This window comes from Mustela lutreola, chromosome 1 (genome assembly GCF_030435805.1).
Source record: "Mustela lutreola isolate mMusLut2 chromosome 1, mMusLut2.pri, whole genome shotgun sequence".
Classification (NCBI taxonomy): domain Eukaryota; kingdom Metazoa; phylum Chordata; class Mammalia; order Carnivora; family Mustelidae; genus Mustela; species Mustela lutreola.
The window spans coordinates 124,879,154-124,903,026 of NC_081290.1; the positions used below are offsets into that span (position 1 = coordinate 124,879,154).

Below are 23,873 nucleotides of genomic sequence, written 5' to 3' on the forward strand. Positions count from 1 at the left end.
TTCTATCTATACTTTAGCATTCACCCACAGGCTGTGTGGCAACATGACCTACTTCTCCCTTTTGGAACACTCCATGGGCCTCCTACCAGTATTCTGTGATTAAATTCTTCTTTGGGGAAATCCTGAGGTAATTTTTTAAATTAAGATATAATTAACATATAATATTGTGTTAGTTTCAGGTGTTCAGCCTAGTGATTTGCTATCTGTATATATTGCAAAGTGATCTCCACAGTAAGTCTACTTACCATCCATCGTCCTGAGATTCATTTTTAAATCAGCTCTCACTTATGAAATAATGCAATGGTATGCAGAGATGGGGAACACATGGTGTAACAGGTCCCAGGCCCTATTCTTTTCTAGAGTGTGCTCTGCTAGGGACAATGTTTTGCTAATCATAATATCATATCAAATTTAACTTTTACTATCTATCCATTGGTATGCTTTCTCTATGCAGTTCTTAAGTGTTCTAATCTGAAATCACTTGTCTAAATGCATTTCATCAAGACAATGACTTGCTTTCTGATAAAAATATAAAGACACTTGGAAGCCATCAAATAAACTGGAATACCACAATAAGTGTTCTTAGTAGAGATGCTTACATAGTTTTCTGTTCAATTTTTCTGTCCTTATTGACTGTATTATGCTATTACTGAACTTAATATACTTGGCTTGGAAAAAAAAAAACTTCCACGCTCTTGTAACACGAAGTCCTCAGTACTAAATGAATCCCTTTGCCTTCATTTTGATTCTTGTTGAGGCCCAGGATAATTACCTAAACTGTCCTTGGTTGGACTGATGAGCTGGGTGTTTACTACATCGGGTTCTCTGAAGTTCTGTGCATTTGCCAGCACATAATTTTGCTTTCCAGCCATTAAGATGTTAGAGAAGAGAAATAACACCAGGATTTGCTACCACAGCATTCGATGTGAAGAGAAATAAGAAGGGTGGCATCTATAATTCCAGAGAGGTGAGGTGGAAACATTTCAGGAGCATTTGGAAAAGATTATTTCAGGCTTCTACCTTGTATCTCAAACCTACGGATACTAGTTGAAGGCTACAGACACCTAAAGCCACAATAAATAACTCACCATTCATTGGATCAATTGAAAATTCCTTAGAAGAGGAAAGGATTCTGTAAGAAATGTTCTCATTGCTTTCTAGGTCAGTGGCTGACACGGTCAGCACTGAGTACCCCAGAGGCACTGATTCAGGAACAGTGACCTGAAGGAAAAAGAGAGAAAGGGGCCTTGTGCTTACAGGTTAGAGATATTTTCAAGAACAGGGCCAGAAAATAAAACCATTGCATTCATTTTACTTATGGAAAACACACATAGTAATTTATAGAGTTGATATATTAAAACGTTATTTCGTACTCCCAGATTCAGAAAAACAAAGTTAAAAAATTTTCATTTAGTTTTGGTTTTTATTATGGAAAAGAAATCCATCTAAATTAGTTCTGCCTGGTAGAGGATAGTTAATAAGACCACTACCGCAGTATTACATACAGAGGATCATTACCTAGTTTAGTTTCCCTTCTGTGTTTATGCTGAACCCGTGCATTTGCTACATTCAGAAGTCTTGAAGCCCATTTCCAAGTACTTAGCTGAAGGCTATTATTGTCCTGACTTTCATAAACATACACTAAGTTCTAAAAAAATAAAATTTCCACTTTACAATTTTGTTCATGATTTGTTTCTGCAAAATTTTTATCAGTATATTCCAAAAATATGTCAAGGAAAGAAAGAGTCTTCCCAAATTAAGTGCTGATAATCCTGACCACCATATTGTCTGATACCTTTGCAAATATTAGACCAGTTCTGATTGCTATGGACAGCTGGACTCCAATATCTACAAACTAAAAAAGAAAAAAAAAAAAGATGCTATACATCTGTAAGAAACTGAAATGAATGAGCTCTTTCCTTCCATATGTACCTACCACAGCTCCAGAATATTGAATATACAACCCTCAGCATCAACTAAGGCACTAAAACCTGTGGCTACTGACTTCCTAAATCAGTCTGTAAACACTGGTTGACAACACAGTCCATCAACACTGTTACAGTATTCCCTATTCTTTTCTACTTTGATTACGCTTTCAGCATCTCCTGAGGCCCTTTACCTGGTAAGAATCTTGAGAAAATACAGGTGGGTTATCATTGACGTCCACCACACGGACAGTGAGCATTCCCTTTGTTTCATGCACAGTATCTGAAATTTGGATGAACAGCTCATATTCAGTAACTTCTTCGAAATCCAGCATTTTCACTAGCACCACTGCTCCAGTATTCCGATCAATAGCAAACTTGGTTCCAGGATTACTGTCTTTGGCAAAATTGAAGATGAAAGCTGGATTCAAATCCCCATCATGAACTGATATCTGAGTCACAACGGCACCAGGCAAAGAATCTGCAATAGTCATGACCAATGTCAGCCTCCATTAAAATCCATCCTTTGAAACACTTTTCTTTAATAGCTCCATCCAAACATTTTAACTTCAAGTCCAACATGGTTTGCTGTTTCTTGGCACGATTTCTAATACAAAGCTCATTACGAGCTGAACAAAAACTCTGAAGAATTTATGAGCCCAATAAAGTGAAAATTTACCACTGGGTAGGGAATTGAGGAGGTAGGGTATATTTGATTTTTATATTGCATTTTTTATCATATCCATTCCAGGACCAAAGACATTCTGAGCCACTTAATTTCTCTTATGTAGTTTCTGTATTAAAATCATATATTCGTGAAGGATATGGGTGGGAAGAAGGTTATTACTCAAAACATTAATATAAAGCATACAATTTTGAAACAAGCATTAATTTAAATGACAATATGTGTATAACAAGTTAGAAATACTTGGTTCCTTATACTTATTTTTGTAAAATTACTGCATTTGGGGTGGCATAGACTATGGAAATTTATCAAAACTATCCAGACTATGGAAAGACAAAGTATACATCATGCTAGTGATAAAAGTAAATCTCTAATATTATTCACCAATTCCAAAGTCACAAAATAGATGGCATGCTAAATGCCTAACATACTACATTTGTTCTTTAGTCTGAACTTCATAAAAAGAACCTCGCTTTTAAGCTTACAAGTATGGGTGCAGGTGGAGAGAAGATGTCAAGATACTCAGAACAGTTTCCCTATACATGAGACTCATGTAATTTTCATATTTCAGGCTTGAACATTCTGGATGCATCAACCACTCCTTTACCCTATTCAGTATGTGTTTTGATCTTTGCCCTTTGTTCTTGTGATGTGTTGAGAACATTGTTGCATTTTGATGCTAAGGCGCTGTGGTTAAGAACAGTACCTTCAATAAAAGCAAATGGAAGTATATCAAATGAGTGAGAGCCAGAACTGGAGAATTTTTTCTTTGTAGAATATTTTAGAGTATTTGTAAATATCCCTATACATCTACAAATATATGCCTCTGTGAGTGGCAGTTTCTTTGGAAACTGAACACCCGAAAATCTTAGAAACATCTTAGGAATAAGCTGGGTACTGAGAGGGAAAGGAAAGAGGCCAAGAAAGGGGCCAGCACTTTTTGCAAATTTCAATCATAGAGTTGGGTTGGATTTACCATCATAGCCACTGACTGTGGACAAACTTTGGGATTGCAGACGATGGAGTCACACAGCCCAGGGACCCAACTGGGATTCATTAGCATACTGTGTAAAATTTTGAATTTTATACCTCTACCGCTAATGTGATTAAAATTTTTCTGTAGGGACACCTGGGTGGCTCTGTTGGTTAAGCTGCTGCCTTCAGCTCAGGTCATGATCCCAGGGTCCTGGGATCGAGTCCCACATGGGGCTCCTTGCTCAGTGGGGAGTCCACTTCTCCCTCTGCTCTGCCTGCCTCTCTGCCTGCTTGTGTTCTCTCTTTCTCTGACAAATAAATAAAATTTTTTAAAAAAGAAAAAAAAATTTTTTAAAAAGAAAAAAATTTTCTCTAAATGCTGAAGTTGAGTTTACACTAGAGGAAAGCGATGACTTTGCAGTGAGCATCCCTTCACTCATTACTTGCCAGTCGTATACCACAAAGACCGACAGAATTATCAGTCTAAGGACATTGCTTCTTCTCAGACGAGCTTTAGAATGATCACCATAGTCAACAAAGTATGCTTCTTGATGGAGTACATTTTGTTTTTGAGAACTATCCGTATACACAAAAGCAGCTGTGGGGAATGACAGGTTGAGTCTGAGGAACCGGCCTCCTAAGGCTTAAAGGCAAATCCCAGCCTCAACATTTAATGTCTTTAACATCTGATATTTAACTTCTGACCATCCATTTTCTATTCTTTGTAAGATGAAGACAGAAGCTGTCCATGTTACATGGTTTGTAAGGAATAGTACTTATATTGAACAGAATGCCTGTCTGGTAGATGATATTATACAAGATAACACCATGATTCCAAATCGGCATACTTACTCTCTGCAATTTCCACTGCTTCAGAGGAGAGAAAAGCTGGGGCATTGTCATTTATATCAGTCACCTGTATCTTGATCACACTTGTACCAGAAAGCCTGGGCATCCCTTTATCTGTGGCTTGCACAATCAAGCTGGTTTGGAAAAGAAAGAAGAAATGTAATCCATTATCCAGAGAATTCGAAAAACAACACATGTATCAAATATCCCATTGGAAACTAAAAAAAATGAGCTGATTCGTTACTTTTATTTATTCCCCTAGCTTCTACTAAATGGCATTATTTAAAAATTTATCTCATCAGAATGGTAGCCTGGGCATGCCTAGGTGGCTCAGTTGGTTAAGCAGCTGCCTTCGGCTCAGGTCATGATCCCAGGGTCATGACCCGTGTCTGGCTTCCTACTCAGCAGGGAGTCTGCTTCTCCTACTGCCTCCCTGGACCCTCACCCTACCCACCAGCTTGTGTTCTTTCTCTCACTCACTCTCTCTCGCTTTCAAATAAATAAATAAAATCTTTTTCAAAAAAGTATGGTAACCATGAGAGACTACGGACCCTGAAAAACAATCTGAGTGTTTTAAAGGGGTGAGGGGTGGGAGGTTAGGGGAGCCAGGTGGTGGGTATTAAGGAGGGCATGTATTGCATGGAGCACTGGGTGTGGTGCAAAAACAATGAATTCTGTTATGCTGAAAAGAAATTTAAAAAAATTGAGATATTAAAAAAAAAGTATGGTAGCCTGAAATTTATTTATTTTTGACGGATTAAGAGCATCAAATCCAGCAAGACACCAAAGGGTCATGTGGCATTTAAAATAAATGAGCAATTTCTGGAGACAGACTGTAGAATTTAGTCTTTCCTACCAAGGACAACTTAAAAAGTACAAACACCAATACCCATTCTTTGGATAAGTAGATGGCCTCCACCCTACCATGCATGGCCTGGATATTACTATATATTTCCATTTTACTGTACAACAAAAGATAAAGCCATGAAGAGATTGCTTTGTATTGATATTCTTTTTAGATCCAAACTCAAAATCGATAGAAACTATAGAATTAAGAGAGGATATTGATACAAAATGAATGATTGGCTAGAACTATAGAGTAGGGGAAAAGGCCACGATCTGAAAGAATTTACATGCAGTGATTTTATCTCTCTTGGATGATGGTATAACTATCTCTAGCAACTAAATTCAAAACCTTCTTAGTGTCTTCAACTTCTCCATTTCTGTCACCAACCTTCCAAAACCCAAGTCATTGTGAGTCTTTCAGATTTCTCCTCTTAATTACACTTGGACCAGTGTTCCCAACCATTTCAGTCCTGCCTTCAGAGCCTCAGATAGGCTGATCAACCATCCTGCTTTGCCCGGTTCTGAAGGGTTTCCTGGGACATGGGACTTTCTAAGGTTTTTTGTTTTTTTTTTTAAATGAGGACAGTCTTGGGCAAACCAAGATAAGTTAGTCTCTGTACCCTCATCTTCTCATCATCATGACCTGGAATGTTCCATCTTTATTATATCCTTTCCCATCTGGAATATTTGTTCACCAATCTCCCTACTGCAAGTCTCATCTGTATCTATCGATCTCCCCACCCACCCCACCCCACAACCACAACTCAACTGCTCCATCCAACATTCTGAATTGAAAACTGGACTTCCCTATTGGGAACTTATCCTTGGCTCTTCATGTCCATAAGAGGCAGTCCAGGCCTTGAGCTACATGACCTCCAATGACTTGGCTTCTGCCTGGAATCTTCTGACACAGCAGTCATCACCCTTTGTTCTTACTGACTGATTATCTGCCTCTCCTTGTCTTTTCTGTCTCTTGAGAGCAGGTGAGTTATCTTACTTGATTTAAAAAAAAAAAAAAAACACATATATGCTGAGGGATGGTTTCTCAAGATTTATCTGAAATTATGAGGTATTATATGGCAACCAGGATTTAAGTCCAGGTCTTAGTTAACTGGAAAACCTGTGCTCAACAGTCTGAGTTCCAGTATGTATTTTCAACATGCCTCTCTTACTTGCATCTATCATGCCCTAAAGTATAACCATTAGCTTTCCACTCCCCTCTAAACACTACAATAACACGAGTTGTCCATCAGAAGACAATATTTACCTCATAAGTGGTTTTAGTCTTAGCCCATGGTTGATACTATCCTTTAAGAAACTGAGTCTTGGAATTTGACACATTTCTACTTTCTTTTTCCTTAGCTTACCTGAGGAGTGGTCAATCTTTCCAATCTTACATTTTAAAGTGATGTAAAATAAGCATCAACTCTTTCTTGGCTTAAATATCACTTAATAGCAAATAATCCCTGTTTATATACTATTCGTGGAGCACACAGGCTGCTTTCTATGCTATCAGAGCTGGGACATCAGTAAAGCCACTACTTGAATTTCACACTTCTGAGTTTAGGATTAATTCCCTGTGGAAAGTTTGTTTTGTTAGCATGAACATAAGTCAGGTACATATGGAAATATTTTACTAAAAATAAACAAATCATAACATTCTCTGCCTCCACAGCCTGCCCCTCCCCAGTGTCATACTAAAAGCTTGGTCAGGTCATCAAAGTTATGGGTCTGTCAATTCTGCTATAGCTGCAATCACCCGGGTTTTTGCCGCGGTACAGTGTCAGGGGTTCTAAGTCAACTTAAAATGATGAGCTTAAGTCAGCTGAAATATATATGCCTAACTCAACTATATTCATATATGAACATATGAATATAGAATTACATGTTCTCTCTATATATAATATATATATGCTAAGTCAACTTAAAAAATTGAGAATCTCTAATACAGAGGAAAATGTACAATTCAGTTTCAAAATAAAAAGACAAGTAAACAGTTCCTCAATAGCTTGAGGAAGAGATGAAAAATTAGGAAGGCAGATCCACGAAGATTCTACGCTTCACTTCTGTGAGACCTGAAGTTTTCTATGATGGCTCCTTGGCAGTCTTTGTAAAACTATTGGTTGTAACCAGTCCAACTGGCTCCAAGTTTCAGAACAGCTGCCCTTATTAGTACATCAGCGGAGATTATAAATGAAATTGACCAGATTTAGAACTGGCCCATTCTAATTCAGACCATATTTCTCCTATTCGACCAACCACAGGAAACTTCTTTTATCACCTTAAACTTTAGAGGGGACCTTGACCAGTCAGTATCCTTTCTGATTGCCTTAATAAATACCAAAGGTGGAAGGGGGTTTTTCAAAACTTCCTCTCAACAATATCTGAAATGTCTACCCAGAATTACATGTTCTCTCTGAATTTCTAAGACAATCAAGATATCATCTAACATCAGAAACACCTATGAAGAGCTATGACTTCTGGCTAAAACTACACAGGTTTTATCTCTTCTTCCTCCTGAGATTCTACAGTAATGAGAGCAGAAGAATTTAAAATAAGGTATATGTACATAAGGCTAACAGAAAATGGGAGAAGATTTTGGTGGGTGGAGGTGGTGAGAAGTTTCAACAAATTTCTGGAAAATGCAAGCAGATTTGGGAATGGTCACAGATCAGTGGGTAACAGGAAACCACAGACTGAAATACATTTGGATAAGGATGAGTGGGGAACGGACTTGCCCCCACGTAACCAAAGACAGACATAAGACATGACAAGGGGTGGGGTGAGATATTGAACTAAAAATAGCCTGACAATTATTTTAAACTCAAAATACAGAACAATCAATTCCCTTTACCCACTGCTCTTCACTCCCAGGCAAAAGACTGTCTGATTTTAATCCTCAGAGTAATTAATATTGAGGGTCTGCCCCTGGAGAAATGAAAGCCCCTCCCAAAGGAAAAAAAAAAAAAAAGAACTCTCTATACTGCCATTTGTCTTTCGTTCTGCAGAGTAGTCAAATTCCTCTCTGGTCAACAGCTCTGAGAGCCCATCAGGGATTCTGATGACTTTGCTATCGCCTCACTCAGAACCGAGGATCGTTAGTTACTTACAGAAAGTCTCCAACATGAAAAAGAAGTGCAGATGGAGGACAAGGGGAGTTAGAGAGGAGAAGGGAGTTGGGGGAAATTAGAAGGGGAGGTGAACCATGAGAGACTATGCGCTCTGAAAAATAATCTGAGGGGTTTGAAGGGAGGGGGGATGGGAGGTTGGGGGAACCAGGTGGTGGGTATTAGAGAGGGCACGGATTGCATAGAGCACTGGGTATGGTGCAAAAATAATGAATACTGTTATGCTGAAAATAAATAAAAAAAATTATTCACTAAAAAAAATAAAAGTAGATAAAATTCAAAAAAAATTTTTAATTTAAAAAAAAAAAAAGTAGTTCAGGACCAACAAAGAAAAAAATAAATCTGAGAGAAACAGAGATCTTAAAACAATAAAAGAAAATATAAAAACACTTCTAATTAATGTCCTCAGAGAGCTATCAGAAGGCAATGCAGGCACGAAACAAAAATGAGATGCTATGGAAAAGCAGAAAGATTGAGAAAGAGCTTGTGGAAATACAAGATCTCCTCAGCTCCTTAAAAGAAGGAACACTTCTAGTGGATTCTAATCCAAACACACTTTGAAACCTTTTTCTTTTATGTAGTCCAACCTCTCCCTGTGGTTCCCACGACCATCTCTTCCAGGTTCTATTCCTTTTATTCCCTCAACATATTCTATTGGCTTCTATTTGCCCGGTTGATCCTCAAGTAGTGATAATCCTCCCAGTTCTCACCTTGTGGACTTTCCCTAAGTAATTCCATTTTCTATATTTTCCCTGGATGAATCTGAAATCTAAATCTTGGATGAAGACCTCTTTCCTGGGCTCCAGATCAGTATTTTAACTGCCTAAGGAATGTCTGAACTTCTGTTCTCGCACTAGCCCTTGAAGCTCAAAATGCCCAGAAAAAAATCTCAATCCCAATCCCCATTCCAACAGCAATTCCAATTCCTGCCTTTCCTATGAAGAAATTTTCTGTATCTTTCCTTGTTGGATAAATCTGACTATTGACCGGGTTCCTATGGACTCCATACCTGAATCAATTAGTAACTATGTTCCCTCCTTCCATCCCCTACTGCTTCATCTTCATTAGCAGACCTTTCACAGCTTCATCTAGTTTAACTAATCTGTCTGACGCTGGTCCTCTGTTTAGCAATGCATCTGTTACTAGATGTCTTTTAAAAATAAAGATCTTAACATGCACTCAATTGCTTCGACTTTTATATGGCTTACCAAATCAAGTGCAATTTCCATCCTATGGCATATGCCTGCGACCTATCAGCCTCTTTTTTTTGTTGTTGTTGGTTTTTTTTGTTTTGCAGATCATCATAAGTTTGCTTCCAGTTTTACTAAGGTATTACTGACATATACTACTGTGTAAGTTTAAGGTGTATAACAATGTTTGGACTTACATATATCGTGAAATTATCATCACAAGAAGTTGACATCTATCATTTCATACAGATACAAAGAGAGAAATGATTTTTTCTTGTGATGAAAGCTCTTAAAACTACTCTTTTTAAAAAAGATTTTATGTATTTATTTGAAATAGAGACAGAGTGAGAGAGTGTATGAGCAGGGGAACAGAGGGAGAGGAAGAAACAGACTTCCTGGTGAGCAGGGAGCCTGATGTGGGGCTCCATTCCAGGATTCTGGGGTCGTGACTCAACCCGAAGGCAGATGCCTAACACACTGAGCCACCCAGGTGCCCCTTAAAATTACTCTCTCACCAAATCTTAACTATACCACACTGCAGTGTTAATGATGTCTTCGGGTTAGAGAATACATATCCAGCATTTATTTATCTTATAACTGAAACTTTGTATCTTTGGCCATATTCCTCCTATTCCTCCACAACCCCAGCCTCTTTTTCATTACACTCAGGTGCTTCTCAGGTGCACTGTGTCACTTGTTACTTCCAAATGCACCTTATAAATACTTTTGAGTATCCAGGACTTTCCTGCTTTGAGCCCAAAAGTTTTTTATTCTTTTCATGGAGAGTCAACAGAACGAGGCTACAATGCCAGCTCTGCTATTGATAAGTCATGTATTTTGGAAAAGATAATGAACATCTCAGGCAACTTTCTACCTTGTATACAGAACTGTTTCTCAGTATTTCTCTCATGGTCATAATGAGCTATCAGTAGAGAGTCTGAGTTTAGCGTTGCTCCTGGCAACAAATGCTCTTTGAACTTGAATATTTATGTTACAGAAATTGAATATTTAAAGCTCTAACTTAACTCTTACTTGTCTAAAGTTTTTCTTCCCTGTTTCATGTTTCATAAAGACACAGATAGGCCCTTGGCAGATACATTCACAATATACAACAGGAAGTCCTACTAGGACCACTCACATGGGCAAAAGTCCCATCACTTCTCCCATTTACTAGCTGTGTGTTCTTGGCAAACAGCTTTAGCCTCTGAACTTTAATTTCCTCTTTCTGTAAATCTTAATATGTTATGAGAATTCAACATATAAAGCAGCTCTATAAATGGCAACTACTGTGATTATTAATATGCCGCCTGCCATGGGCTATAATGGCTCTTGTTTTTTGAGTTCCCTAAACACAATAACACTTGCATGAATCTCTACATCCCTGGACTCACACTTAGTAAACAGTTTTTAAAATTCAGAAATGTCAGTCAGATAGAACTTAAGGCCTATTTTAGAGTTGGGTATCACCTCCCCCCTGATTTTTCTTACATGTGGTTTTAAAATGTGGTCGAAAGATTATCGAATTTTTATTTCTAGTGTATTGACTATAATCAGAATTTAAAATATCTTTACCCCCCCTCATTTTATATTGTAAAACAGAGGGTTAGAATTGGGAATATTTTCTTCAATTGGACAAAATAGCAATCCTTCAAAAGTAAAGTTAAAAGCAGAATGATACCATTTCCCAAGCGTCCCCAATGATGAAGGGGACTAGGAGACAATCATCCTGTATTTCCCACTGTTTGAAATATTAGGGAAGACACTAAAGAGAAGAGAAGCCACAAGGGAATGGAGGAAGGGGAGACCGTGAATAGGCAGGACGTTTAAAATATTTCCTTGTCTTGGTGCTGGTGGAGACTGTGTGTGTGTATGTGTGTGTGTGTGTGTGTGTATGTCTGTCTGTCTGTCTGTCTCGGTGTCTCTCTGTGGCAGTGTGTGTAGAGTTAAAATTCTCTCAGCTCCTGCTTCTCTTCCTCACGGGGAATTGGAGAGAGGCACTTTTAAATAGGGGGACCAATTCAGATGTTGGGAACACTGAAACAGTGACGCAAATAGGAAAAAGCTTAAAGGAGTCCGGTTTAATTGCTAATTAGGCTCCATTGAGTAAGAAGAACATTAGGACAGAAAGCCATTATAATCCGGAAGTGCTTAGTTCCTGGAAGCAGACCTCTGATAATCTCTGAATTTGTAGCCACTCCCGTGGGACTAGGCTGAGACTGACGTGCAGTCATCTACCAGAGAGAAAAAGGGCTTTCTGCTTAAGGTGGCTGAAGAAACAATGTAGCTGCAATTGGTTTTAACATGTTTAGGCAGCCGGTTTTAATATATTCATACAATAAGCATCATAGCCATTGATTACATTAAAATATTACCCCAAAAAATCCTACTCGTTAATACAGGGTAAGGTCTTAAACTTTTAAAATGCTTTTGAAGTCATATTTTGAAATATATTAAACAAAAAGAACGAAACGGAACACTTTGTAGAGCCGGGAAGGTTTTCAGAGGTTAATTAATCCAGTCCGCCCTCTCACAGATCCCACTGCAATTGACTCTTGCCGCTCAGCCCCACGCATCTACTGCCCTTTCTTTATTAAACATGAAAGCAGTCTGGCCTGAGAGATCGCTGGCACTCAGGTCTCTTGTCTGCCTGCTTCTCCCCTATGTAGAAGCTCTGCTCTGTAGCTCATACAGTGGAAACAGGGTGAGTCCACATCAGAACACTGGGACCTGAGCCTCTGTTGGGTCACTAAATGGATCTGGGTCCTGTGTCAGTTGTCTTAGCAGAGGAGGTGGGAATGCCTAACTCGGCTTCCTCAGAAGACGATCGGAAGTATTAAAGGCGCCTCTGAATGTGCAAGGCCTTTTGGAAGAACATATAAAAACAGGATACTAATATATGGAAATGCAAAATGAGAAAGCCAAGTCTCTGTCCTCAGATTCCCCCGCAACCACTTCTCTAGAGACAGACAAGGTGGAGTTGCTTAGGTTTTCTTTCTGAAGTCATCCCAGTGTATGGGTGGCCTTGACTCCAACAGGCCTGAAAAATAAATCCCGCAGTGCGTGGACCTTGTTGTTTCCCCACCTCACCCCTACAGTTAGGGTTCTCTCCTCAGGGGTCCTCACAGAGAAACCACGTTCTCTTGACAAAGGATGGTGGTAGTGGATGGAAGGCTGGGCCACCATGTTTGAGGTAATCCCCGCTCCCGGACATGTTTCGTTCCTTAGAGTCTTTTCCTCTTTCTTTTACAGACCGTGATACTGTAAATATATCTGTATGTATAGTCAGCTAGTGCTGACTTTTTAAAATAACTGGAAAACCTGCAACACCACTGTTCTCTGTCTTGTAGAATTCCACATAATTCTGGACACCTTAAACTCTAGACAAAAATATATTTAGTGTTAAATGTGTGCTTCAACAGATCATTCCTGTCAGGACACGGGAGTGCAATAAGGACCTGATGACAAGGTTGTACTTTCGTCCACAAAACTGAGTAAAGAATTAAAAAGAGAAATGTCACTCAGACTTCACTATTTTTAAAAACAAGAACAACAAACAATTGCAGAGTGGTCTGTTGTTCAGTAGGCATTTCGCAAATACTGTCCTTTTTTATGTCTCTCCTTTAGTACTTAATAGCATCAAAAAGTCATAAAAGCTAAGAACAACAGGGGCCCTTAATGTTCTAGTGTAGTCACCTTTTCCAAATAGCAAATACTTCCTAAGACTCCTTCAGTGTATGGGAAGAGTGACCATACGCTGGATCAAAGGGCAACACATTTTACAACAAAGCTTACACAGCAGAAAGGCTTGGCCAAAGCAATAGTTTATAACAATTTTGTCCGAAACAAGCAGAATACAGAGTGAATGGATCTGAATCTGGGACAGACCTGTAGGAGCTGGTGAGCTCGTAATCTAGAACTGCGTTTGCTGTGACCACACCACTCCGCGCATCAATGTGGAACGCTTCCCCTTGGTTGCCGGAGACAATGGAGTACTCAGTCAGGCCGTTCATCCCACTGTCCAGGTCTGTAGCAAATACCTGTGAGGAAGCCGCTCTTCTGTTAGATAAGGACTGACTCTGTGAGATGGGTTAAGACTCTTTTTTAGACAAATGTATGATGAAAGAATCACGGATTTTGCCAAACACCCTTTAGAAACAATGACCAGAGGAATGGCAACAAATGACTGAGGCTTACATTTATAATATAGCAGGTAATAGGTGCACAAAGTGTTCTGCAGGCTCATTGAAAGGACTTCCAATTGGGGCGCCTGGGTGGCTAGTGGGTTAAAGCCTCTGTATTCAGCTTAGGTCATGATCCCAGAGTCCTGGGATTGAGCCCCGAATCGGGCTCTGTGCACAGTGGGGAGCCTGCTTCCTTTCCTCTCTCTCTCTGCCTGCCTCTCTGCCTACTTGTAATCTCTCTGTCAAGTGAATAAATAAAATCTTTAAAAAAAAAAAAAGAAAGAAAGGACTTCCAATTAACTTTCTGTAGGCATCACGCATGTTTTGAACTATAGTTTTAAGCAAGAGGCAAAAATACAGACACACCTCAGAGATACTGCAGATTCATTGGCAGACCACCAAAATCAAACAAATATTGTAATAAAGCAAGTCGAATGAATTTTTTTTTTGTTTCCCAGGGCATATAAAGGTTTTTACACTATACTGTCATCTATTTAAAGTATGCAACAGCATCCCTTTTATGTTAAAAAAAGAAAAAATACTTTAATTTTAAAATACTCGACTGCTAAAAAGTGCTAACCATCATCTGAGCTTTCAGTAAGTCATGACCTGAGGGTCTTGCCTTGATGTTGGTGGCTCCTGAAGACCATGGAGGTGGCAGCTGAAGGTTGGGTTGGCTGTGGCAATTTTTCAAAATAAGACAGCTGTGAAGTTTGCCACACTGATTGCCTGTTCCTTTCATGAACAATTTGTCTGCAGCGTGTGTTGCTGTTTGGTATCATTTTACCCACAGAAGAACTTCTTTCGAAATTGGAGCCAGTCCTCTCACACCCTGCTGCTGCTGCTTTATCAACTAAGTTTATGGAATATTCTAGATCCTTTGCTCTCATTTCAAAGATTTTTGCAGCATCTTCACCAGGTATAGATTCCATCTGAAGAAACCACTGACCACCAACACCATCACAAATAGAATAATAATGAAAAAGTGTGAATACTGTAGGAATTACAAACGGTGCCACAGATACAAAGTGAGCAAATGTTGTTGGAGCAATGGTGGCAATAGACTCGCTGGATGCATTCTCACCACAGATCTTTGATTTGTAAAAAAGAATGCAATATCTGTGAAACTCAGTAACAGTACAATAAAATGAGGTACTGGACTTGAAAAAATTCTAATTTGCTTGAATAGATTTCCAACTGTATTTAGATTCATGCCAGTACCAGGAAAGAAAAGAAATCTCTGTATAGTGAATGATAGTCTTTAATTTGTTGTTTTTCCCTGCTTAAAGTATTGCCTATAAAACACACCGTATGTGGACTTTTTTTCATATCTTATTGAGAGTCTCATTTTAGAAGGATTTTTAATTAATGAAACAGCTTAGATTTAGCATTAACAAATTTAGACGCTGATGGCTTATTTAGTAAATTATCAAAGTAGTGTTGAGAATGAGACAAACGTCTTGCATCACTCTCCATGGAGATGTATTATTTAGTCTGCATTACATTTTAATCCAAAATTAATTCTATTAGGGACACCTGGGTGGTTCAGTTGTTAAGCATCTGCCTTCAGCTCAGGTCATGATCCCAGGGTGCTGGGATCAAGTCCCGTATTGGGCTCCCTACTCTGTGGGAATCCTGCTTCTCCTTCTCCCTCCCTCCCCCCTGCTTGTGTTCTCTCCCTGTCAAATAGATAAATGAAATCTTTTTTAAAATTTTTATTTATTTATTTATTCATCAGAGAGAGAGAGAGAGAGATGACAAGTAGGCAGAGAGGCAGGCAGAGGGGGAAGGGGAAGCAGGCTCCCTGCTGAGCAGAGAGCCTGATGAGGAGCTCAATCCCAGGACTCTGAGATCATGACATGAGCCGAAGGCAGAGGCTTAACTCACTGAGCCACCCAGGTGTCCCAATAAATAAAATCTTTTATAAAATCTTTTAAAAAATTAATCTTATTTGTTGTTTCAAGATCTGGCTTAAGAATAAGTTAACTGATTAATTAAAAATATTTTTCTACTTATTTTTATCCTTTCTGGCCCTCAGCTTCGGCCTGACCTCACCTTCCCCTCATCTCTCTCCTGGATGACTGTACTGATGTCCTGATAGGTGTTTGCCTTGAACTCCCTCTGCTCTCAATCATGTTGTTGCCAGATCTCAGGGGATCCTGAGTGGACCTCATCAGAAGGGCACACAAACCAGCTACTTAGTAAAGAAAGGCAGCAAGGCACAGTTCCTCTCAGGTCACTAGGGAAAGCTACTCATGTGCATCTGGGTAGAATAAAATCCATCATGTCCCCCAGGGCCATATGCTTCAAAGTGTTACTGAGAATGGTCTCCCAAGAGGTGTAGACTGTCGGGGTTTTAGGGTGCCAGCAGCATATATCCACGATGGCTAACTTAACCAGGAAAGATGTATCAGAAAGATAGTGTCTGGGTGAAGGCCAGACCTGGGCCACCCAGGGGCAGAGTTTCTTTTGAGTTGTGACCACCAAGATGAGTTGGCTCTAATGCACTTCTGTGCTGGTGTCTTACCATTGAGTCTCAGATCCTGGGGAGAGAAAGCCTACAGGAGCCTGAGGCAGATGACATCTGCCAGGGGACAGAGGGCACGTCACTACCTTGACTGACAATCTCAGCAAGAGTGCCACTGACAGAGGATGGGCAGTTCCTAAAAGAAGTTGGCGGGATTATAATCAAAAGTGGGGACAACGGGCAGTGTGATGGCAAAAACAAGAACTACCATAAGTGCTAGAACTCCAGAACCTTCCCCATTCCTGTTATCTGATGAGAACATGGGAAAATGGCAGTTCTGGTTTCCCAGAAAAAAAATTAAATAATCTAAAAATGTGAAGAAATAAGTTCATTGTATCTTCCCCTGACACAGCCTTCTTGAAGTCTGACCTAATTTGAGGCACTGGTGGGCCAGGCTCCTGCCCATTTGTTGTACCTGGGTTTTAATGGTGTCTTCTGCGTCTTGCGTTCCACTGGGGGCATTGTAGCTCTATCCAGGTGGGCATGAACGATGAAGAGGTACAACACACAAGGCCAGGGTGCCGGGGTCCTCTGTCACAAAGCAGGTCCCACAGCGGCCCTGGAGGCCTGTCATCCCTCCCCACCCCGCCCCTGCCCAAACAGGTATCACTGCGCAGAGTGATACAGATGGGGCAAGTGAATGCCCTCCCCTTCTCAGTAGCAGCTGAAACCAAAATCAAGGCATAGCATTGCTGGAACAGACTGGCGATTAGGGGCTTGTCATAAAATCCGAGTCTGCAAAGACAGCAGAGGAAATCCTAGGTATCCTGGACTATGCGGGGGGCACAGAACCAAAACTCCAAGATGGCTGAGACTGTACAGGTCTAGTTGGCACCAACAGGGGGGAACTTGTGCATCTGGAACTGGGCTGAAGGTCAAAGGATGTGTCTCTCTAGAGGCAGGTGGAGGTAGCCGCACAGTAGAGCATTGTAGGGGGTCTCGTCCAGAAGGTATTCTAACATATCATCTGGCCCCCTGACCCCACTGACCCAGACAGGAACTGGGGTAGTCATCAGGGACAGGATCACAGGGGTGGGTTAGAGAGGCCAGAGGGAATGTTCTGGTGTGCTGCTGAGTTGGGCAGGAAGGGGTTTTTATACGGATTTCCTGGGCAGATTCTCAAGAGGTTGCATGTTTCCTAATGCCCAGGTTCTTGAGGACAAAGCAGCAATTCAACTGTGAAGGGAAAGGTAGAACTGGGTTCCAGTCCCGAAGCAGGTAAGAGAGGCTATTAAGGGTGAGTGGGTCGTAAAACCTGAATAAAACTGCCTTAAAAACAGATCTTCTTTTTCCTGGCTTAGGCCTCTTTGCTGAGAAGGGATGGGAACCGGGAACAGTGGATCTATGTCTTTCACATGAAATATCTACACATTTTGAACCCAGGGAGCTCTTCCAAGGGTCCATGCCTCCATCCATGCTTGTCCCGCTGTAGCTCCATTGGGCTAGTGCCTGCTCGCCCTCAATATCCAAGTGTAAATACTGTTCTTCTGTGAAGTTTTATGCTTTTCCTCCAGGAAGAGTCCGTGTCTCCTCTTTTTTCCCTCATGTCATTAAATGGGCACTTCTATTTAACATGACTAATACGCATTTAAATTTTGTGCTTACTTTCCTGACTTCCCCTCTAAGTTGTACCTACAATAGGCTGAGCTGATTTTTGTGCCCCTGTGGATTCCCTGGTAGTGCTGGGCAGAGTCCCTAGAGAAAGCAGGTAGGCACCAATAGCACGGGATGAAGAGAGGAAGCGTGAACTCAGAAACTCCAGACTTCCTTTGAACAAAGGCTTCATCCAGTTCTCCAAACATTTACATGTCCTAGACACATTTAATTTACTTCCTAGAAAAACACTCTAGAAATTTGGATGCAGACTGATGATAATTCCCATACACTCACACATACACATACACATACACAAAAATTCATTTCTGTTACCTGTATGATGTGAGCATCGTGGAGCTGGCCTTCAGACACGGACACTTTGTAAACGCTTTGCTCAAAGCAGGGGACGTTATCATTCACATCTTGTATCAAGACTGCTACTTTGCTATAGGCTCTGTGCCCCCTACTTTCTGCTAAGACGATGAGCCGTACTTCTTGTCTGACTTCAAAATCGAGAAACTTGGATTGTTTCACAGTGAGTTCTCCTATTTTGATTCCGAGGGAGAAAAAAAAAATTAGATAAAACGATGCTGTACTCATTGTTTAACAAGCTCCAAATCACTTTTCACTCCTACGCTCCATGCTCACCTGTCCCTCAAAGTCTCCGGTTGGCTGGCCACCCTTCCCTCCCAACTGGGTTCATTAAGAGAAAAGTTGAGAATCTGGGGTATTTGCAAGGTTCCAGCATGTAGGAGGAAAGAAACTATAAAATAACTGGAATGTGGGAGCTGTCTCTGAAATCACCCTCCTCTCTCCATGTTTAGTCCATCCCCATGTGTGCAAAGTCTACCTTTCAAACATCTCTTGATTCCGCCCTCCATCATTGCTGCTGCTGCCCTGCTCCGAGCCACTGGCTTTTCCCACCTTGTCCCCTGCATGGAGGGTCCCATGTCATCACTCTTCTGGTCTCCCTAGTCATCCAGTTCCCATTCTGAACTGAATCATAAAAATGGACACTTGTCACTGTCCTGCAGAAACCCTTTCCATGGCTTTCCACAGTGATTATGACGAAGTTCGGTGATTTTTAACCTCCATAGGTCCGACGTGCTTGGGCCTCTCCTGCCTCCGCACGTTGCTCTCTGCTGTGCTCAGAACACTCATGAATGTTCTATTTCTCAGAAGCTCATGTCAGAGTTGCCACGCATGCTTTTCTATCTGCCTGACAGGGTCCCTACTTCTACGCCTCCTCAGGGATCTTTCCGGAGCAGTCAGCCCTTACTGTCACTATGGTCAGCCCACATCAGAGCCACAGAGCACCAGCATGTACTGTGCTCACCTGTTTCAGACTGGATCTTCCTCTTAAGTTAGAAGCTTACAAGGTGAGGATGGGTTCCTATCTCTTAAACCAACTTGCACATCCCCAGTGCCTAGCTCAGGGGCTGGCCTACAGAAGGCATCTGTTAATATATGTTACACCCTCATATACAAAGTATAAACAGGTTAGGGAAACTGACTGTTGGGGTTTATACCTTGCAAGAGTTTCTCCCCCAAATTAAGAAAATTCCTCTCCTGACTTAATTTCCTTCTCGACTTTCTCTTCTTTTTGTTCTCCCTTTTACTGACAAATTTCTTGCTGAATTTACTATTATTATTTTATTATGTATGTCACTCTCACTGTCAGAAATTCCATCAAATAGAGATTCACTGAATGAACACTGGTTGGGAGTTTGAGACACCTGAAATCAAGTAAAAATCCTAGCCCTGGCCCCTCAGTTTAGGTAAATTACTTGGCTCCGCCTCCAGGACAAATGTTACCCAGGGTAAGTCATTCAGGTTCTATGGAGCTGAGCCTCCTCTTCTGGAAAATGGTGATATTAATAATGACTTTGCAGGCTTGTGGGACAAGTACTCTAGTGCATATTTAGAGTGTTCCTCTGCGGGAACACGATATAGATTCCAGGGTCCTACCCATGTTTCTCAGCCCTTCCACCATCATGTATGCATTTAATATCTACAAAAGCTCTGCGTTTAGAAAGAAAACATTTTAACAGCCATGTTGTTAATCAAAGTTTGATCTTCCAGTGAAAGAACCTGTACTGTTTGTGGAAATATGGCCTGGAAGCTACAGTTCTCACTGTTCTATCTGAACCAGTTTCCTCAGACCACCATTCCGATCCAAGAAAATGTCAGGCTCCTGTGTACTCACCTGGATGTTAATGGGAATCATGCACTGCCCTAGTGTTCTAACTTCAGTACTGAGGGTTTTGGGGAGATTTTTATAGCTTCTCTTCTGTTATTAAGAAAAACTAAATGTATTCTATATAAGGAACTCATTATACTGCAACATGTAAAATTTCCATAAGCTCACTTTCACTTATTGTCATCAGTTATCAATCCAGAAACCCAGGTTATTTTTACGGGCCACAGTCTGAAGTGACTGACACCCCTGGCAGAAAATTTAGCATAGATACGACCACTGGTAGCCGGAAAAATCTTTGAGATGCATTTTGATGAACTGGTACTGAAACAAGCTGGTCTCCAAAAACCTCTGTGAAACAGGGACTAAGCCAGCACCCTCAAATGGCAGGGGAGCCCCAGCCTGAGGTAGGTCCAAGCTCTCTTCCAGCATTCTGTCTCCACCAACCAGAGTACTCCGCTTGCTATCATGTTCTGTTACTACTAGCCAAAGAAGAACAACCTAGAAACAAAACCGTAAATTGCCAGTGTCACTTAGTAGAAAGTGTGCCAATTACAGTGCAGATCAAAGTGGATTTTTTAATAAAAGTCTTGTGTTTAGGCTTTGATAATTGGAATTCTGCACTTGGAATGGCTCTGCAGTTTTAATGCTTTCCTTGTTTGGCTTTTATTTTTGGCATAATAATTGGCATATGCTGAGAAAGTTGTGTAAATAGGAAAGACAATAAGCCGTCTGTGAGATGACTCAAGGTTGGCACACCGACCAGACCCACATTCGCCAGGGGTAATCTACACATGTTTTTTTCTCAGCGATATCAAGGATTTACTGTCACCGGTGAGTGCAAGAACTACTGGGCTCTCTGTCTGGGCAGATGTCCACGTTTTCCTTCCAGGACAAGCCTCGTGGGCACCGACTTCATTATCGTTCTTACGCATTAGTGCACCAGTTCTAGAATAACTTGAGAATGAAGTTGCAGTACTCTCTTCTTTCTCATATCTGTACACATGTAGTGTTTGCTCTAGTAACAAAATACACATTGAAATGAGTTTAAGATCTTCAAATGCTCAACTGCTTGGTAGCATAATCAGGTAATTTCAATCCAATACAAACTCAACACATTCATAGAAATATACCCAAAGCAGAATGGGATAAATATTTATGTTATCCAAAATTTTGAAACTATCTCCTGCTAAAACCACTTCCTTGACACATGGCAAGTTCAATCATTTTTGTTTTATGTCAACCTACCAAATTCATGGGATGAATGCTACCATTTGTTATCTAGTTATACAAGAAAAACTCCAACATTCTTGCTGGTGTAGACAGTGAGTAGTAGATTCTTTTAGGCTGATGTGACAAGGTGTTTGAACACAAAAGTAAACCTTTGGTTTGGGACTGTGGGACAGAGAAAACACTGGCACAAATGGGCAGAAAATGTGGTTCTCCTCAGAGATCCTTTTTATCAGAACTTACTTATTCAGTAACTAATAAAATGGCTTTCTCACATTTTTACCCTGAAGAAGAGTAACCACAACCTTAAAGATCTTTGTTGATTTATCATACACACCAGTTTTCTGTTTTAACTGGTATATGGCTTAAAATACATATACTCATAAAACCTATGTTAGGAAGCTTTGCACACAAGCTTGAAGATTATGTGCCAAAGGTGACATGAATGATGAATTTAGTATCATAATTAAAAGTTTTTAAAAAGGTTTCTTGACAGTGGTATGGAAAAACCTCATAACAAAAACAACTAAAATGCTGGATAAATTATGTGTGTGTTGAAATGCATGATTGAGTTGGTATCCTAGTAAGGAATCCTCAGAGAACCAAAAAGAACTGAAAACATTAATCCAAACAAAAGCTCACTTTTGTTCCAAGGGTCTCTAACACAACCTTCTTCCTTGAGATAGCTGCATAGAGCAGGAGAGCATAGAGCACAGAGCTGCATAGAGCATGAGAAACAAGGGAAGAAGCCTGAACCCACAAAAGTTTGAAGAGTCTAGTAGGAAAACCAGAACAAAGCTATGAACTGAAAGACTACATATGTTCCAAATGAGTAATCAATATTTAAAAAACAAAAACAAGTTCAAAATGGATGCACAGAAACCTGCTTTTCTTGACCTTGGTGTTGGCTGGAAGGGAAAAAAATCACTGCTCTAAATTCATTAACTTAAGCCTGAATTTATGGTATCCATACTACCACAGCTATATGTTTTTAAAACTCTCAGTTATTACATTTAGGCTAGTCTTTGCTTGATGATATACCCAGATGATCTGTAGAAGGAAAACAAATCCTCTCTAAAGGGCACAAATTCAACCCAGTCTTCAAAGAACGTTCAGCAAAAACGTTTTAAGGGCAATGAGCAGCTCATAAGTAACAAGCATGGAAATCACAGAGAAACAAGGCACCCATGGATGAGAGCTGGCAAACCTATGGAAAGCTGAATAAATCTTCAAAGACTTAAAATGTTGGATTATTGCACAGAGGATGTGGAATTATTGCATGTTTAAATGCATGAAAAGGAAGCTTAGAAACATGAGCAAGGAAGAAGAATTTACTTTTTTACAGGCATCTAGTTATGGAATGAATAAATCAGGGGGTTAAAAGGTGCAACATAGGGAATATAGTCACTGATGCTATAATAAAGTTGTGCAATGACAGATGGTAGCTACACTTGTGGTAAGAGTAGGATTACACATAAACTTGTTGAATCACTATGTTAACACCTGAAACTAATGTAACATTGTGTGTCAACTGTACCTCAACTTTTTAAAAAAGACTATTTTTTTTATAAGACCAAGAATTGTTGACAAAGAACCAAAGAGGACTTCTGGAAATAAAAAATATTTTTTCCTAGATTGAAGAAATTGGGACAAGGAGATGAAAAACATGCAAAAGAGATGTAGGAAAGAGTGTCTGGCTCAATACCTGTGTAAGTGGAATTGCCAAAACAATACAAATAAATGGTATTTAGATCAACAGCTAACTTCCTTAAAAAAAAAAAAAAAAGATTCTATTTATTTGACAGAGAGACACACAGTGAGAGATGGAACACGAGCATGGGGAGTGGGAGAGGGAGAAGCAGGTTTCCCTCCAGCAGGGAGCCCGATGTGGGACTTGATCCCAGGACACTGGGACCATGACTTGAGTTGAAGGCAGATGCTTAACGACTGAGCCACCCAGGTGCCCCAACAGCTGACTGCTTAATGCAACAATTGGAAACCAGAAAGCAGTGGGATAATACCTTAAATATGATGGGAGGAAAAACTGTACACTTAGAATTCTAAGACCAGCAAACATAATTTTTAAAAACAAGAACTAAATAAAGTCATTTTTAGACAATCAAATCCTGAGCAAGTTTTACTACAATAGACCCTCACTACAGGATATACTTCAGGTAGAAGGAAAATGACACAAGAGGCAAATCTAATATGTAAGAACAGTTAGCAAGGAAGCACAGAAATCTATTTAATGACATTAGTAATGTCTAATTGAAAAGAAATACAATTGTGGCCCACCAGAGCTTATAAATTGAAAAAAGGTGGCACCTGGGTAGCTCAGTGAGTTAAGCCACTGCCTCCGGCTCAGGTCATGATCTCAGGGTCCTGGGATCGGGCCCTCTATCAGGCTCTCTGCTCAGGCCTGCCTCTCTGCCTACTTGTGACCTCTCTCTCTCTCTCTTTGTCAAATAAATAAATAAATAAATCTTTAAAAAATAGGTTGAAAAAGGGATATCTGGAGATATAGAATTCTAAGTCTCATGTATT

The 23,873-nt window shown here is 40.2% G+C and overlaps 1 protein-coding gene across 1 annotated transcript in view; it reads right to left on the reverse strand.

The window, feature by feature from the left end:
- The window catches only part of DCHS2 (dachsous cadherin-related 2), a 256,474-nt gene that overhangs the window by 6,328 nt on the left and 226,273 nt on the right, over window positions 1-23,873 (reverse strand). The window contains exons 15-19 of the mRNA XM_059163725.1: window positions 18,236-18,447; window positions 13,484-13,635; window positions 4,438-4,568; window positions 2,120-2,406; window positions 1,089-1,221 (exon numbers count right to left, since the gene is read on the reverse strand). Coding sequence (XP_059019708.1) covers window positions 1,089-1,221; window positions 2,120-2,406; window positions 4,438-4,568; window positions 13,484-13,635; window positions 18,236-18,447 — 915 coding nt within the window. The remainder of the gene's footprint in view (window positions 1-1,088; window positions 1,222-2,119; window positions 2,407-4,437; window positions 4,569-13,483; window positions 13,636-18,235; window positions 18,448-23,873) is intronic.